Here is an 18,041-nt window from a genome sequence, read left to right as displayed (position 1 = left end):
ACACCAGCTAGCTGGTCTGCGCATGCTCCGAGGACACGCTAGGGATGCCGTCTGGGCCGGCAACCTTGCGAGGGTGAACACGATTAAATGTCTTACATCGGCCAAGGAGAAGGAGAACCCACAGTCTTTGGTCAGTGGCACTGTGTTCGAACCAGAGTGCCTGTAGTGACACCTCTAGCACGGAGATGCAGTGCCTTAGACCGCTGCGCCACTAATATCAACAAAATTGTTATGGCATACTTTGTCATAATCATCTGTGATAATTGTCTAGTAAAATATATAATTTTTTCATTCCTTCTAAGATTCTGATCTACAACAGTGTGTACAGAGATGCCCAAAGTGGTCAAAATGCAAATCCCAACCAATTTAGGAGGGTCGAACCTAGGGGTGTGAACGTTTAAACGAAATTGGGATCTTTAACGTTAAGAAAAAATCCGTAATGGAAAAACAACGGTTTTCCCCCCTCCACAATACTCAAATCACTGTCTCGCCAGCTCTTTCTCTTCGCTAATGATGCGAGTGTGTGTTCAGTCTTCGGTCTGTTGCGTGTAAAATATCCTAGCCTATTAATTGATGATAAAGCCCTGCATTACTCAAGTTGCGAGACATTGAAAGACAAGAAATTGCGAAATACAACATTCCAGCACGCCCCTCCTGTCTCTCTCCGTCCCTTGCTAGCTCACTATGAAAGATCAGTGTTTGTGTTCTCGGAAGCACGGCAACTAAAATCGGTCTCATCCATTACAAAAATACTGAATCTTAGGAATCGATTCCTACCACAAAAAAGCTATGTCCTTCCCTGACTTTTCCTAAAATGGTTGTATTTTACATTGCTCATGTCAGAATTTTTCAACTCACAAACAGAAAAGCCTTTTTACCCCACAACTATTCACAACTTAACCCGCAAGACAATGAGCTGTAGGATGTTTGTACCCAGCCAGGCACTAGGGCATGTGTCTCTGTCTCTCTCCGCACTGAAGCATACCACACTGCATCCTTGCCTCTGAAGCTAAGCAGGGTTGGTCCTGGATGAGAGACCAAAAGGATTAGGAGGCACTTTCCTCTGGTCTAAAAAAATATTAGCCCGATGCCCCAGGGCAGTGATTTGGAACATTACCCTGTATAGGGTGCCGTCTTTCGGATGGGAAGTTAAACGGGTGTCCTGATTCGCTGTGGTCACTAAAGATCCCATGGCACTTATCGTAAAAGTAGGGGTGTTAACACCCCTAATCATGCCACCTAATCATCCCAAGCTTCCAATTGGCTTATTCATCCCCCCTCCTCTCCCCTGTAACTATTCCCCTGATTGTTGCTGTAAATGAGAATGTGTTCTTAGTCAACTTACCTGGTAAAATAAGGTTATAGATAAGAATGAATGGGTGATAATTGTGCACGTTACTTCACAATTAAACTAGGCCTAACTGAATGATAAGGATGGTGAAGAGGTTGATTTAATTTATAAAAATAATAGTGTGATGACGAGTTCGTGTTATGCCTACCCATCAGCATTGGCGCTCATGATTTTAATTTGAAGGCGTGGCTTGCGGGTTAATACTGTATCATTCTCTTTTACTTTGTCAAAAGAAGCTGTTACAGGACTGTTTAATTTACTATAACTATTACTAAATGTATCATAAGGGGAAATTAAAACATTCTACGTGTTGCACTAGACTTTTAGAATACTGAAAAACATATCCTTGATGCTATCCGAGTTGATGAGCAAGGGGAAGCAAACGATGCTAATCCGCCTATAGTGTAATTCTACAAAGTCCAGGCCCATGTTTTTCACTAGGACTTTGTAAATTTACACTATTGTGGCTAAATTTCTACATGGATTTATTTCCAATAATATTTCTTCATGCAATTCATCCTTTACGCACTATTTAACAAGAGTTGGTGCTTATGTTTGTACACATTGTGGGTGGATATGCATCTGATGCATATGCTAAAGGTGACGCCCGGCAACGTTCTCTAGCGGGTACTTATAGGCTGAAAGCCAGGCGGTTTAGTGTTAAAAAGCCGTAGTGTACTCTTACAGACAAACAAAAACGCCGTAACCGAGGCACTTTCAAGGGTATATGACTGCGGTAGATATACTTTTAACTTCAATGCCTGGCCCTAGCGGTCATAATAGGACCATTATTTTGCATTGTGAATTGACGTGGAATTTTATGACTTTATCTTACCGTTTTAAACAAAAAACAAAAAATCTGTTTAAACCTTAAGCAAAATTGTCCATTTGTCACATCTGTGGTCGAACCCCCAACAGGTCTGAACTGTCTTCACAGGCAGGGCTGGGATTATCTCCTTGTCTGTGGGGCTGAATATATTACAATACCAATAACCCTGTAACACCAACAGAGAAACCCCATGCAGTCTTTGCTATGTCAGGGGTCCCCTGCTAATATTAACCTAGTCATATCTATGGGCTAAACAGAATCTTTCAGCAGAACCGTAGAAACCTACAGTACCGGTCAACCATTTTGGACCTCCACCCCATTTCTTCCTAAAAATAACAATTTCTTGCAGATCTTTTCTCATTTGGTCGATTTTTTTTTGTTACATAGAAGGTACATGGAGCTAGCATATTTGAAGGTAGGCCTACATGGAGTTGGCAACATGTACATGTTACAGTGTCATTCTCACCTTGGAACCCAAGTCAAACTTGAATTTGCTATTGTCCTCCTCCACTTTGTCCCCTGAGGCCATCTCCTTGGTCTTCATGGCACTGTACAGCACTGAGGTGATCTTCAACATCTCTTTCACAGCGTAGCCATCAGCCTGGTACAGACGCTTTGTGTTCACCTTGATGTGAGCCTTTGTTGCCTGGAATCAGGTGAAAACACATTTTGAGTTCCCCTCTTAAAAACCGGTTTGCCTCGTAAACTACACATTCCCTTATTTTCTAAAGACGATAGCGCTAAAATTAAAGTGGCCTTGTAGAACAGTTACTACAAAATAATAAGATATACGATAGACAAATATGGGCGGTCTCAAAATAAGCAAAATATTGACAAACAGACAAATTCATTTAACAAAAGGAGTGGCTGTGAATCCAACTTCTCTGGACCCCTCTTCCCGACAGCTAAAGGTCCCTAAGCTTCGCTGCATATACTTGACACACGGTCTCTGCTCTACTGTACCCTGGCGAATGGTGCCCAATTAACAAAGTAAGACCAAGGCTGACGGGACTTTAGCTCTGGGGAAAAGGGATCCAGGGAGGCGAGATGCGGCCTTAAACAAATGACATTGCATCTTTACCATAAATTGGGCCACTGCCTTTATGAAGAAAATCCTGTCTGTCTCCGTGTCCACGTCACTCGGTATGTCCATTTGCGGTTCATATCTGTTGGAACGACAGAAACATATGATACAATAACAATCATTGCAGCAGTGTGCTGTATCGTGTGCATTTGTCAGAAGACTGGCCACTGCATTTGTCAGACGTCGCCTATTTATCACCTTTTCACAAGCCAAATGAGAATTTCTGCCACCAGGGTAAAGTTGGGGGTCCTGAAGTTCTCCATGGATATCAAGCGAGGATAGCCCAGAGCCCGCATCATTTCTGTGAAATCTGTCAAGAGATGGTTATTTGCATTATAATGAGATCCACTAACTACTTTCTGCTGGCTGATACCTTTTTCTACTGGTTTCCAACTAATTGTGTAACTAGTGTCATGATGCCTGGACCAATAGTTTTTTTTTTTTACCTATCTGCTACCATAAATAGCAAGAAAGCTAGATTACTTTGGCAGATAGCCACCCTGTATTGCAAACCTTAGGAGAAACATCTTGTTTTCATCACGTAGCTAACGTTACCTAATGTTAGAGTATCACAGTATGAGTCATAATACCCATAAAACCTAGTGTTCAAACCACGGAAATGGTTCCATTAGTTTTTTCCCCCCATAAAATGTTTCCCTTTGGGGATTTCACAACCACTTCAAATAAGGTCTGTGTTGTGTAGGCTTACCCTAATGTGACATTTTGATAACCATGTAAATCTTTCTCTGACAAGGTGAATTTTATCAAAACATTTGCCTCCATTTACCCTATTTAAAATTAATTAGCTGCTAATGTGGCTAGTCTATACATTCCTGTCACAAACGTCATGTCACAAACATGGGCCATGACGATCTTGACGAGACTGCAAACGTAATAATCTCTGGGTTAACTATCTCGTGTTACTGAAATCTGTTTAAAATGGACAATTCTGTGAACTGTGTTAGGTAGTTTAAGTTTACACAATAATTGTTATCTAGCTAGCTCATGGTTGCTAGCTAGATAGCAACATTAACCTGGCTAGATGGCTACACTAGATATTAGTCATTAAAACATGTTGATCATTCTTTGGCTTTTATAAACCATCAGTCTAGCTTGCTAGTTAACTAACTAGCTAACTTAGATGGTAAATAGGTATTCCTGATAATGTTTGTTTGTGTCTATGGGTGATGGGTGAGTACTTCAGGTACTACTTGACCTGTTTTTGGCATAATTGGTCAAGCTCATTACATTTGGTTGGGAATCATTGATGGACAGCAATATTCAAACCTCGTCTCTGATTTTCAAACAAATTTAAGTCTCGACCACTCAGGAACACTCAACACTCCTTGGAAAGCCATGCTGGTGTGTCTTTGGCATTCAAATGTGTAATTCTTGTGTGAAAAATAAAACTATCCCAGGGCTAGGTTTTCAGAAGACTGAGGTGGGGTTTCCTCTAACTTTTTACCTGGGCTTTGCTCCTTTCATATTTATTTTGATCCTGACAAACTCCCCAGTCCCTACTGATGACAAGCATACCCATAACATGATTCTGCTAACACAATACATGAAAAAAGAGAAGGTTTCACTGTGATGTATTGGATTTGACCCAACCCTGTAGTTTTAAAATTTAGGCCAGAGAGTACATTTATTTGCTGTGTTGTCTTGCAGTATTACTTAACAGCCTTGTTGCAAACAGAATGGATGATTTGGGGTGGATTTTCTAAAAACAGCCTTCTTTCTTTTCACTTTGTGAAAAAAAAAAAGTTAAAGGGGTGCAGACTTTAGGCACAGATTACTTGTATTTTGCTAAATTTGTACCTTGTAAACTGTACACACGACAACGTTTGCCAAGCGTCCACTCGAAGCTTGTTCCACTGTAATCAATAGTGAGCGCAAATTCAATCACTCACATCAATATTGTATGGAAATCGATGGAGCTGGGACAATTCGCTGTCGCTACATGTGCCTTTTGTGCTCTTCTAAAAGACAAACCTCAAAGAACTAAGGTATGATACAAATACGGTGCATTCGAAATGTATTCAGACCCCTTGACTTCTTCCACATTTTGTTAGGTTACAGCCTTACTGCAAAATGTATTAAATTTCATGTGTACCTCAATCTACACACAATACTCCACAATGACAAAGTGAAAATTGTTTTCTAATTTCTTTTGCAAATGTATTACATTTAAAACAGATAACTTATTTAAATAAGTTAAGTATTTAGACCCTGTGCTTTGAGACTCAAATTTGAGCTCAGGTGAATTGTGTTTCCATTGATCATCCCTAAGATGTATATCCAACTTGATTGGAATACACCTGTGATAAATTCAATTGATTGGACATGATTTGGAAAGGCGCATAACAGTCTATATAAAAGATCCAACAGTTGACAGTGCATGTCCGAGAAAAAAAAAGGTTCAAGGAATTGTCCGTAGAGCGCCGAGACAGGACTGTGTCGAGGCACAGATCTAGGGAAGGGTACCAAAAAAAGGTCTCCAAGAACACAGTGGCCTCCAACATTCTTAAATGGAAGAAGTTTGGACCCACCAAGACTTTTCCTAGAGCTGGCCGCCCAGCCAAACTGAGCCATTGGGGAGAAGGGCCTTGGTCAGGGAGGTGACCAAGAACCTGATGGTCACTCTGACAGAGCTCCAGAGTTCCTCTGTGAAGATGGAAAAACCTTCCAGAAGGACAACCATCTCTGCAGCACTCCACGAATCAGGTCTGTATGGTAGAGTGGCCAGACGGAAGCCACTCCTCAGTAAGACACATGACAGCCAGCTTGGAGCTTGCCAAAAGGCACCTAAAGGACTCAGACCATGAAAAACAATATTCTCTGGTCTGATGAAACTAAAATTGAACTCTTTCGCATAAATGCCAAGTGTCACATCTGGAAGAAACCTGGCACCATCCCTACGGTCTAGAATGGTGGTGGCAGCATCATGCTGTGGGGATGTTCTGCAGCAGCACGGACTGGGAGACTAGTCAGGATCGAGGGAAAGACGAACAGAGCAAAGTACAGAGAGATCCTTGATGAAAACCTGCTCCAGAGCGCTAAGGACCTCAGATTGGGACGAAGGTTCACATTCCAACAGGACAACAACCCTAAGCACACAGCCAAGAAAACACAGGAGTAGCTTCTGGAAAAGTCACAAAAACCACCAAGCGCTTTGATGAAACTGGCTCTCGTGAGGACCGCCACAGGAAAGGAAGACCCAGCGTTAACTCTGTTGTAGAGGATAAATTCATTAGAGTTAAATAAACTTCAGATTGCAGCCCAAATAAACTCAGCAAAAAAATAAATGTCCCCTTTTCAGGACCCTGTCTTTGAAAGACAATTTGAAAAATCCAAATAACTTCTTCAACTTCTACACATCTTCATTGTAAAGGATTTAAACACTGTTTCTCATACTTGTTCAATGAACCATAAACAATTAATGAACATGCATCTATGGTACGGTCACAGACGGTAGGCAATTAAGGTCACAGTTATGAAAACTTAGGACACTTTCTACTGACTCTGAAAAACACCAAAAGAAAGCTGCCCAGGGTCCCTGCTAATCTGCGTGAACGTGCCTTAGGTATGCTGCAAGGAGGCATGAGGACTGCAGATGTGGCCAGGGCAAAATATTGCAATGTCCGTACTGTGAGACGCCTAAGACAGCGCTACAGGGAGACAGGACGGACAGCTGATCGTCCTCGCAGTGGCAGACCATGTGTAACAACACCTGCACAGGATCGGTACATCCGAACATCACACCTGTGGGACAGGTATTGGATGGCAACAACAACTGCCCAAATTACACCAGGAATGCACAATCCCTCCATCAATGCTCAGACTGTCCGCAATAGGCTGGACTGAGGGGTTCTAGGCAGGCCCTCACCAGACATCACCGGCAACAACGTCACCTATGTGCACAAACCCACCGTCACTGGACCAGACAGTGGCAAAAAGTGCTATTCACTGACAAGTCGCAGTTTTGTTTCACCAGGGGTAATGGTCGGATTCGCGTTTATTGTCGAAGGAATGAGCGTTACACCGAGGCCTGTTCTCTAGAGCGGGATGGATTTGGAGGTGGAGGGTCCTTCATAGTCTGGGGCGGGTGTGTCACAGCATCATCGGACTGAGCTTGTTGTCATTGCAGGCAATCTCAACGCTGTGCGTTACAGGGAAGACATCCTCCTCCCTCATGTGGTACCCTTCCTGCATGCTCATCCTGACATGACCCTCCAGCATGACAATGCCACCAACCATACTGCACGTTCTGTGCGTGATTTCCTGCGAGACAGGAATGTCAGTGTTCTGCAATGGAAAGCGAAGAGCCCGGAACTCAATCCCATTGAGCACGTCTGGGACCTGTTGGATTGGAGGGTGAGGGCTAGGGCCAATCCCCCAAGAAATGTCTGGGGGGATTGGCCCCAGACAGTTGCCTTGGTGGAAGAGTGGGGTAACATCTCACAGCAAGAACTGGCAAATCTGGTGCAGTTCATGAGGAGGAGATGCACTGCAGTAGTTAATGCACCTGGTGGCCACACCAGATACTGACTTACTTTTGATTTTGACCACCCTTTGTTCAGGGACACATTATTCCATGTCTGTTAGTCACATGTCTGTGGAATTTGTTCAGTTTCTGTCTCATTTTTACACATGTTAAGTTTGCAGAAAATAAACGCAGTTGACAGTGAGAGGATGTTTTGTGTCCAAACTGTCGACTGGGACTGTATATATATTTTGAGTTTTTTTTTTAAGAAACTCAGTTTGGCTTTCAACTTCCTCTTGAATGTTGTAATAGTACAATGCACATGGTGCACTTTTGAAATCGGGTAATGCATATTCAGTTTCTCTTGTCATGTCAGTCATTGCATACCTTAGAGTGTTATCTATAACACTCTAATGAATACACATTAGACCTGGCAAAATGCAGAGAATTGCAAGAAAATTTGCTTTAAAATAGGAACATTTTCTCTGCCCCCCATAACAAAATGTGTAGAATTGTAGGAAACAAGCTTTGAACCTGCAGAATGTTCGCTCAGCCAACAAGAGGGGTGTGAACAGTTTGTGTCATGAACAGTGCTTGTGCCAATATAAATAGACATGGCAAGGGCGCAAGATGTTCCCCAATGCTGGAAGGGGGCCTGAATGAAAAGGTTTGGGAACCCCTGTTCTATAGAGCTCGCCAGCTTGTCGTCTTAAAAAACAGAAATTAGCAGTGGTGTAAAGTACTTAAGTACTACTTTAAAGTATTTTTACTTAAGTAGTTTTTTGGGGTCTCTTTACTATTAACATTTTTGACAACTTTTACTTTTACTTAATTCCTAAAGAAAAGTATGTACTTTTTATTCCATACATTTTCCCTGACACCCAAATGTACTCGTTAACTTTTGAATTTGTTTATTTAAAAAAAATAATAATAATGTATTTCACCTTTATTTAACCAGGTTAACCAGTTGAGAACAAGTTCTCATTTACAACTGCAACCTGGCCAAGATGAAGCAAAGCAGTGCGACAAAAACAACAACACAGAGTTACACATAAACAAACGTACAGTCAATAACACAATAGAAACATCTATGTACAGTGTGGGCAAATGTAGAAGTGTAGGGAGGTAAGGCAATAAAGAGGCCATGGAGGCGAAATAATTACAATTTAGCATTAACCACTGGAGTGATAAATGTGCAGATCATGATGTGCAAGTAGAGATACTGGGGTGCAAAAGAGCCAGAGGATAAGTAACAATATGAATGCTTAGCAGGACAGGAAAATTATCTAATTCACACACTTATCATGAGATCATCCCAGGTCATCCCTACGGCCTCTGATCTGGTGGACTCACTAAACCAGTGGTGGGCAAACCTTTTGGCTCAGTGGCCAAATCGGGATTTTGAAATTCAATTGAGGGCCGCATTTTTTGGATGACCAATTGTTAGTTAAAATCTATTTGCTGGGGCCTTCCGAGTGGCGCAGCGGTCTAAGGTCACTACAGACCCGAGTTCGATCCCAGGCTGTGTCACAGCTGGCTGTGACTGGGAAAGCCATGAGACGGCGCACAATTGGCCCAGCGTCATCTGGGGTAAGAGAGTGTTTGGCAGGCTGAGATTTCCTTGTCCCATCGCGCTCTAGCGACTCCTGTGGCGGCCGGGTGCATGCACGCTGACATGGCCGCAAGGTGTACGGTGTTTCCTCCGACACATTGGTTCGACTGGCTTCCGGGTTAAGCATGCATTGTGTCAAGAAGCAGTGCAGCTTGGCTGGGCCGTGTTTTGGAAGACGCAAGGCTCTCAACTAGAAGTTGACCGATTAATTAGGGCCAATTTCAAGTTTTCATAACAATCGCAAATTGGTATTTTTGGGCGCCAATTTTGCAGATTTTTTTATATATTTAATTTTTTACACCTTTATTTAATCTTTATTTAACTAGGCAAGTCAGTTAAGAACACATTCTTATTTTAAATGACGGCCTAGGAACGAGGCAGAACGACAGATTTTTTACCTTGTCAGCTCGGGGGACCTTATCTTCCAACTGTACAGTTAACTAGTCCAACGCTCTAACCACCTGCCTCACGAGGAGCCTGCCTGTTACGCGAATGCAGTAAGCCAAGGTAAGTTGCAAACTAGCATTAAACTTATCTTATAAAAAACAATCAATCAACGACTGTCGTTGCTCCAATGTGTACTTAACCATAAACATCAATGCCTTTCTTAAAATCAATACACAATTAAATGTTTTTAAACCTGCATATTTAGCTAAAATAAATCCAGGTTAGCAGGCAATATTAACCAGGTGAAATTGTGTCAATTCTCTTGCGTTCATTGCACACAGAGTCAGGGTATATGCAACAGTTTGGGCCGCCTGGCTCTTTGCGAACTAATTTGCCAGAATTTTATGTATTTATGACATAACATTGAAGGTTGTGCAAAGTAACAGGAATATTTAGACTCATGGATGCCACCCGTTAGATAAAATACGGAACGGAATAAACGTTTCGTTTTTGAGGTGATAGTTTCCGGATTTGACCTAAGGCTCATATTTCTGTGTGTTTAATATAGTTAAGCCTATGATTTGATATTTGATAGAGCAGTCTGACTGAGGGGTGGTAGACAGCAGCAGGCTCGTAATAGTTAAAGGTACAGTGCCTTGCGAAAGTATTCGGCCCCCTTGAACTTTGCGACCTTTTGCCACATTTCAGGCTTCAAACATAAAGATATAAAACTGTATTTTTTTGTGAAGAATCAACAACAAGTGGGACACAATCATGAAGTGGAACGACATTTATTGGATATTTCAAACTTTTTTAACAATTCAAAAACTGAAAAATTGGGCGTGCAAAATTATTCAGCCCCCTTAAGTTAATACTTTGTAGCGCCACCTTTTGCTGCGATTACAGCTGTAAGTCGCTTGGGGTATGTCTCTATCAGTTTTGCACATCGAGAGACTGACATTTTTTCCCATTCCTCCTTGCAAAACAGCTCGAGCTCAGTGAGGTTGGATGGAGAGCATTTGTGAACAGCAGTTTTCAGTTCTTTCCACAGATTCTCGATTGGATTCAGGTCTGGACTTTGACTTGGCCATTCTAACACCTAGATATGTTTATTTTTGAACCATTCCATTGTAGATTTTCTTTATGTTTTGGATCATTGTCTTGTTGGAAGACAAATCTCCGTCCCAGTCTCAGGTCTTTTGCAGACTCCATCAGGTTTTCTTCCAGAATGGTCCTGTATTTGGCTCCATCCATCTCCCCATCAATTTTAACCATCTTCCCTGTCCCTGCTGAAGAAAAGCAGGCCCAAACCATGATGCTGCCACCACCATGTTTGACAGTGGGGATGTTGTGTTCAGGGTGATGAGCTGTGTTGCTTTTACGCCAAACATAACGTTTTGCATTGTTGCCAAAAAGTTCAATTTTGGTTTCATCTGACCAGAGCACCTTCTTCCACATGTTTGGTGTGTCTCCCAGGTGGCTTGTGGCAAACTTTAAACAACACTTTTTATGGATATCTTTAAGAAATGGCTTTCTTCTTGCCACTCTTCCATAAAGGCCAGATTTGTGCAATATACGACTGATTGTTGTCCTATGGACAGAGTCTCCCACCTCAGCTGTAGATCTCTGCAGTTCATCCAGAGTGGTCATGGGCCTCTTGGCTGCATCTCTGATCAGTCTTCTCCTTGTATGAGCTGAAAGTTTAGAGGGACGGCCAGGTCTTGGTAGATTTGCAGTGGTCTGATACTCCTTCCATTTCAATATTATCACTTGCACAGTGCTCCTTGGGATGTTTAAAGCTTGGGAAATCTTTTTGTATCCAAATCCGGCTTTAAACTTCTTCACAACAGTATCTCGGACCTGCCTGGTGTGTTCCTTGTTCTTCATGATGCTCTCTGCGCTTTTAACGGACCTCTGAGACTATCACAGTGCAGGTGCATTTATACGGAGACTTGATTACACACAGGTGGATTGTATTTATCATCATTAGTCATTTAGGTCAACATTGGATCATTCAGAGATCCTCACTGAATTTCTGGAGAGAGTTCGCTGCACTGAAATTAAAGGGGCTGAATAATTTTGCACGCCCAATTTTTCAGTTTTTGAATTGTTAAAAAAGTTTGAAATATCCAATAAATGTCGTTCCACTTCATGATTGTGTCCCACTTGTTGTTGATTCTTCACAAAAAAATACAGTTTTATGTTTGAAGCCTGAAATGTGGCAAAAGGTCGCAAAGTTCAAGGGGGCCGAATACTTTCGCAAGGCACTGTATATGGTTTAGAGAGAAATAGTCGACGCGTTATAATTCCTGTAATAACTTGCGGCTGAACTTGAAAGGGGTTCCTTCGTTATTTTACCGTTCATGTCTTCCATAGAGAATGTCTTGATCTACTTCAAATAAGGTCTGTGTTTCGTGCTTAAACCGCCTCGGCGTTTTGACACCCGTGTAAATCTCACTAGGATAAGGTAACGTTTGTCAAAATATTTTCATAAATCCAATCTTCACTTATATTTAGCCAATATTGATCAGAGTTACCTTGTCCTATGGATATCTACACAGTTATAAAATTGGCAAGGTGGTTTAAGCCTACACGAAACACAGACATTATTTTAAGTGAATCTAAAAATATCCTAATGAATGAAGGAACCGCTTTTCAGATTTTGCTAGAAGGTCTCCTGGGAATTATGACTCGCACTTTGGTAGTCAATTCTTACCATGTCCATTATTAAAATAGGATTTCCTGCATATAGAAATTACAGTTTTTGTTTTCAACATTCATCACAGGCAACTTAAACTATTTTTATTCAAACAGTTGAGAGTATTTGTCTCCTAAGCAGACTCTTCAGTATCATTGTCACTTCAGAGCTGTGTGTGTTTTACAGATGGCAGAGAAAAGCAGAGCACCAGTGTGAGACTATTACATGGAATTGGCACCAGGGAAAGCAAGGTGTCTTATTTGTGATAAAGATGTAAGCATGGGGTCAGCAACGGCTAAATCAAAAAGTACCACCAACCTGTGGAATCACCTTAAGAACACCCATCCAAAAGCCAATAATATGTATTATATTAAGTTAAAATAAAAGTGTTCATTGTTCATTCAGTATTGTTGCAATTGTCATTATTACAAAAATGTGTACGTACATACATACATACATACATACATACATACATACATACATACATACATACATACACACACACACTTTAAAAATCGGTCGATTAATCGGTATCGGCCTTTTTTTTGGTCCTCCAATAATCGGTATCGCCGTTGAAAAATCATAATCGGTCGACCTCTACTCTCAACCTTCACCTCTCCAAAGTCCGTACGGGAGTTGCAGCGATTGGACAAAACTGTAACTACCAATTGGATACAGCCCTGCACCCCCCACAGCAACTTGCCCAAACCTCCCGCATTTCTCCTTCACCCAAATCCAGATAGCTGATGTTCTGAAAGAGTTGCAAAATCTGGACCCCTACAAATCAGCCGGGCTAGACAATCTGGACCCTCTATTTCTAAAATTATCCACCGCAATTGTTGCAACCCCTATTACTAGCCTGTTCAACCTCTCTTTCGTATAGTCTGAGATCCCCAAAGATTGGAAACCTGTCGCAGTCATCCCCCTCTTAAAAAGGGGGAGACACTCTAGACACAAACTGTTACAGACCTATATCTATCCTACCCTGCCTTTCTAAGGTCTTTCGAAAGTCAAGTTAACAAACAGATCACCGAACATTTTGAATCCCACTGTACCTTCTCCGCTACGCAATCTTGTTTCCGAGCTGGTCATGGGTGCACCTCAACCACGCTCAAGGTCCTAAACGATATCATAACCGCCATCGATAAAAGACAATACTGTGCAGCCGTATTCATCGACCTGGCCAAGGCTTTCGACTTTGTCAATCACAACATTCTTATCGGCAGACTCAACAGCCTTGGTTTCTCAAATGACTGCCTCGCCTGGTTTACCAACGACTTCTCAGGCAGAGTTCAGGCCTGTTGTCCGGACCTCTGGCAGTCTCAATGGGGGTGCCCACGGGGTTCAATTCTCGGGCCGACTCTTTTCTCTGTATACATCAATGATGTCGCTCTTGCTGCTGGTGATTCTCTGATCCACCTCTACGCAGACGACACCATTCTGTATACATCTGGCCCTTCTTTGGACACTGTTAAATAACCTCCAGACGGGCTTCAATGCCATACAACTCTCCTTCCATAGCCTCCAACTGCTCTTAAATGCAAGTAAAACTAAATACATGATCTTCAACTGATCGCTGCCCGCACCTGCCCAACCGTCCAGCATCACTACTCAGGACGGTTCTGACTTAGAATATATGGACAATTACAAATACCTAGGTGTCTGGTTAGACTGTAAACTCTCCTTCCAGACTCACATTAAGCATCGCCAATCCAAAATTAAATCTAGAATCGGCTTACTATTTCGCAACAAAGCATCCTTCACTCATGCTGCCAAACATACCCTCATAAAACTAACTATCCTACCGATCCTTGAATTCGGCAATGTCAGTTACAAAATAGACTCCAACACTCTACTCAGCAAATTGGATGCAGTCTATCACAGTGCCATCTGTTTTGTCACCAAAGCCCCATATACTACCCACCACTGCGACCTGTATGCTCTTGTTGGCTAGCCCTCGCTTCATGTTCGTCGCCAAACCCACTGGCTCCAAGGCTTTGCTAGGTAAAGCCCAGCCATATCTCAGCTCACTGGTCACCATAGCACAACCCACCCGTAGCAAACGCTCCAGCAGGTATATTTCACTGGTCACCCCAAAGCCTATTCCTCCTCTGGCCACCCTTCCATACAGTTCTCTGCTGCCAATGACTGGTACGAATTGCAAAAATCACTGAAGCTGGAGACTCATATCTCCCTCAATAACTTTAAGCAACAGCTGTCAAAGCAGCTCACAGATCACTGCACCTGTACATAGCCCATCTGTATTTTGCTCCTTTGCACCCCAGTTTCTCCACTTGCACATTCATCTTCTGAACATCTATCACTCCAGTGTTTAATTGCTGAATTCTAATTACATCGACACCATGGCTTATTTATTGCCTTACCTCCCTAATCTTACCTCATTTGCACACACTGTATATAGATTTTTTCCTATTGTGTTATTGACTGTACGTTTGTTTATTCCATGTGTAACTGTTGTGTGTGTCGCACTGCTTTGCTTTATCTTGGCCAATTCGCAGTTGTAAATGAGAACTTGTTCTCAACTGGCCTACCAGGTTAAATAAAAGGTGAATAATATATATATATATATATATATATATATATATTTTTTTTTTTTATTATTATTTTTTTTTTAAAGTTTGTAAATTATGTCTGAGAGTTGGAGCGTGCCTGGCACAAAAAAAAAACTACAAAACGTGTCCGTCTGCTTTGCCTAATATAAGTACATGTTAGCGATTACATTTACTTTTGATACTTACGTTTATTTAAAACCAAATACTTTTACTCAAGTAGTTATCTTCTTCAGGCTAGGGTCATTTTTTAAAATCAATTTCCACCTGACTGACGTGCCCAAAGTAAAGTGCCTGTCACAGGCCCAGAAGCCAGGATGAGCATATAATTGGTACCAATGGATAAAATAAGGGCTGAGGTTAACACAGGTTTAAGGCTCATAATGCATGTTTCGGTTCGGCTGGCAGACCTTCACCTGGAAAACGAGGGGGGGGGAAAGCAACAATAGTACTGTTTGTCCATCTTGATACACCGTTCCTCAAAATAGTCAGACTTAATCAAAGAATTTATGAAATCTGTAATTCAATTTGACGTTTTTGCCGTAGAGATCTTAGTCGCGCAATTTTACATCTAATTAAGATGTTTGATGCAGTTTTTTTTTTCATAGTATTTCTCAAGTGGAAAAAAAATACATGAAAACAACTCGAAGTTGTCATAATTGAATGACAAACATTCAATTGAAGAATCCCTAATGTTGACCAATGACCGACGAAGGGGCGTAGACTTCGACTTGCTTCTAGAAAAGATGTGCTTTGTTTTCATTAACGTAGCTACACAAAAGCTTTAAAATTCACAAAAAGTGACTTCAGGTGATGACGATTATCTATTAGAACTAAACGTATAAGATTTCTTAAGCCTTTGTTTACCAGGCCTTATTTTCGGCTTTAATCTCATACCCCCATTAAATTCCCTACGGCATTAACTAACGAGCCACGGCGGGCATCCGCGTTATTAGTGCCTACAAAAAGACGCCATTACTATTACTCTCTATTACAGACATTAATAGCGAATATATTTATAACTCCTCTTCTGCCTGTGGTAATAGCTAGCTAACGTTACTTACTTCGTAAGTCTCTAAAGGACATCGTTTGTTCGTGTTGTGGCACTCAATCACACAAGGAAGTCTTCTGGATCCTGAGAGATTTAAGAAAAATCAGATACGGCCTTATGCTACCAAAGTCAACGATTCAACTGTGGTGGCATCATCACTAACGTTACTTTAGCTAGCCAACTACGTTAACATGAGCCAAATCAGAAACACGACATAATGTAACTATTTACATTAACTATACACTTCGAGCAATACACCTAGTTGATATCATATTTGCTGCATAATGTTCTTAAAAGTTGCACACTATAACACAATACCTTAGCAAGGAAGTTTAAACACGATTTACCTTATCTTGGGTGTTAGATTGGTTAGCTTCTTCTATGAGGTATAGCTTGTTAGCTATCTGGCAACAACAAAAAATATGCTTGCCCGTCTCTATGGAATCCAATACTACGGAATCATAGAGGAGACAAACCTGGCGGTTTTAATGGAACGTATTCTCATAATTTAGCTAAAAATAAGTTTGTAGCTGGAAAAATGATAATGTCGTTATTATTATAATAATAAAGTTTATAGTCGATATAGTTTAATTGTCATCACGTCAGCTTTGTATAGCCAAATAGCCTACATAGGTTAATTATATAGTTGGTTGAAATCAAATCAATTCTATGCTTAGATTATAGGGGTTTTGAATTTACATTGCATGCATTATAATAATTGGCCTCAATCCCTAGAATATTATATTTCAACCGGGTATCAACTGTCGGTATTGGTGCACTCATGGTACGTACGCAGTTTTCTGTATGTATAATGCTGCCACTGGACTGCTACAGGTGCACTGCATCTCAGCGCCAGTCTTTCGACAAGAGGCAGCATCTCTACTTGAAGGTACAGTATCTTTATCTACTCTATATATTGTACTCTATTTTATGTACCATGTTTGTTTAGCTATGTATTAAACTGTTCTTACTTTATAGTTGATGTTGTAAAGGTAGGTTACTGTTGGCAAACTTTAATGTGACGTGCATATAATCAATGTTCTTCAATATAAGAACATTGTGGGCACTTGTAAAAAAAATAATATATAATAATGGATGGTGGACTACAGCAATTAAGAATGGATCTGTTGTTGATTAAATTATATACCGGCATAAATACCCTTCATTGCAATGAAAATATGATAATTCCTTTTTATTTGCAAGGGCAGAAATATACCTATTTGCTTGTGAAAATGTAATGTATTTGCGAGGGCAGAAATATAATACATTCTACTGTATATAGAATAAATTATATTTCTGTGCATTTGCTCTATTCTGTTTACCTTTTGTTGGTATCCCACTTGATGGTATGTATAATTTCACAAAGTTTATGGTATAGTTGCAATCACAATTTGTTTGATTTACTGAAACCTACTGAAATGTAAAACTACTGAACTACAGCAACACCTGCTTTTTATGAACAAATTATCTCATTGTAAATGTGAACCTGTGCGGACTCCATAGGTGTTCTTTTGCTTTACCTGTTGTAATGCCATTATTAAGGGTTTGAAGTTGTGATTACCTCTTATTATAATTTTTTGAGTTGAAAAACAATATCTTAAAGAAGTTACAGTCATGTGAAATACAGTAGAATAGACCCGAATACAATGTAACTTTATTGTTCATTGGTACTTTGTTTTCTCAGGGTAGGTGTAAAAATGATTGACACCCCTGTTTTCAATACCTTTCCATACCTCACCTTGCAAGCATAATGGAAATAAGCCTTTATCTAAAGTGTTTTATGAGTTGGAGACAATTCCTCTGTACAGAATCTTTCCAGATCCTTGATATGTGCTTGGAGTTATTGTCTTGCAGGAATATCCAATGTTTTGGGCCAAAAAATCCTGGTACTGGGTAAAGTTCATGAAGTCGTTGACTTTAACAGGGACCCTAGGACCAGTGGAAGAAAAATAGCCTCATAATATATTTTCTGCATT

General features: G+C 40.9%; 1 protein-coding gene across 1 annotated transcript in view; it reads right to left on the bottom strand.

Moving 5' to 3' along the window:
* Positions 1-16,556, bottom strand: part of cluap1 (clusterin associated protein 1) — a 29,382-nt gene extending 12,826 nt beyond the window's left edge. The window contains exons 1-5 of the mRNA XM_021565185.2: positions 16,413-16,556; positions 16,079-16,149; positions 3,463-3,574; positions 3,262-3,346; positions 2,647-2,826 (exon numbers count right to left, since the gene is read on the bottom strand). Of these exons, the coding sequence (XP_021420860.1) occupies positions 2,647-2,826; positions 3,262-3,346; positions 3,463-3,574; positions 16,079-16,100 (399 nt within the window). The 5' untranslated portion in view covers positions 16,101-16,149; positions 16,413-16,556. The remainder of the gene's footprint in view (positions 1-2,646; positions 2,827-3,261; positions 3,347-3,462; positions 3,575-16,078; positions 16,150-16,412) is intronic.
* Positions 16,557-18,041: the final 1,485 nt, after the last annotated feature.

This window comes from Oncorhynchus mykiss, chromosome 16 (assembly GCF_013265735.2).
Source record: "Oncorhynchus mykiss isolate Arlee chromosome 16, USDA_OmykA_1.1, whole genome shotgun sequence".
Lineage (NCBI taxonomy): Eukaryota > Metazoa > Chordata > Actinopteri > Salmoniformes > Salmonidae > Oncorhynchus > Oncorhynchus mykiss.
This window is presented reverse-complemented; position numbering and strand designations above follow the sequence as displayed.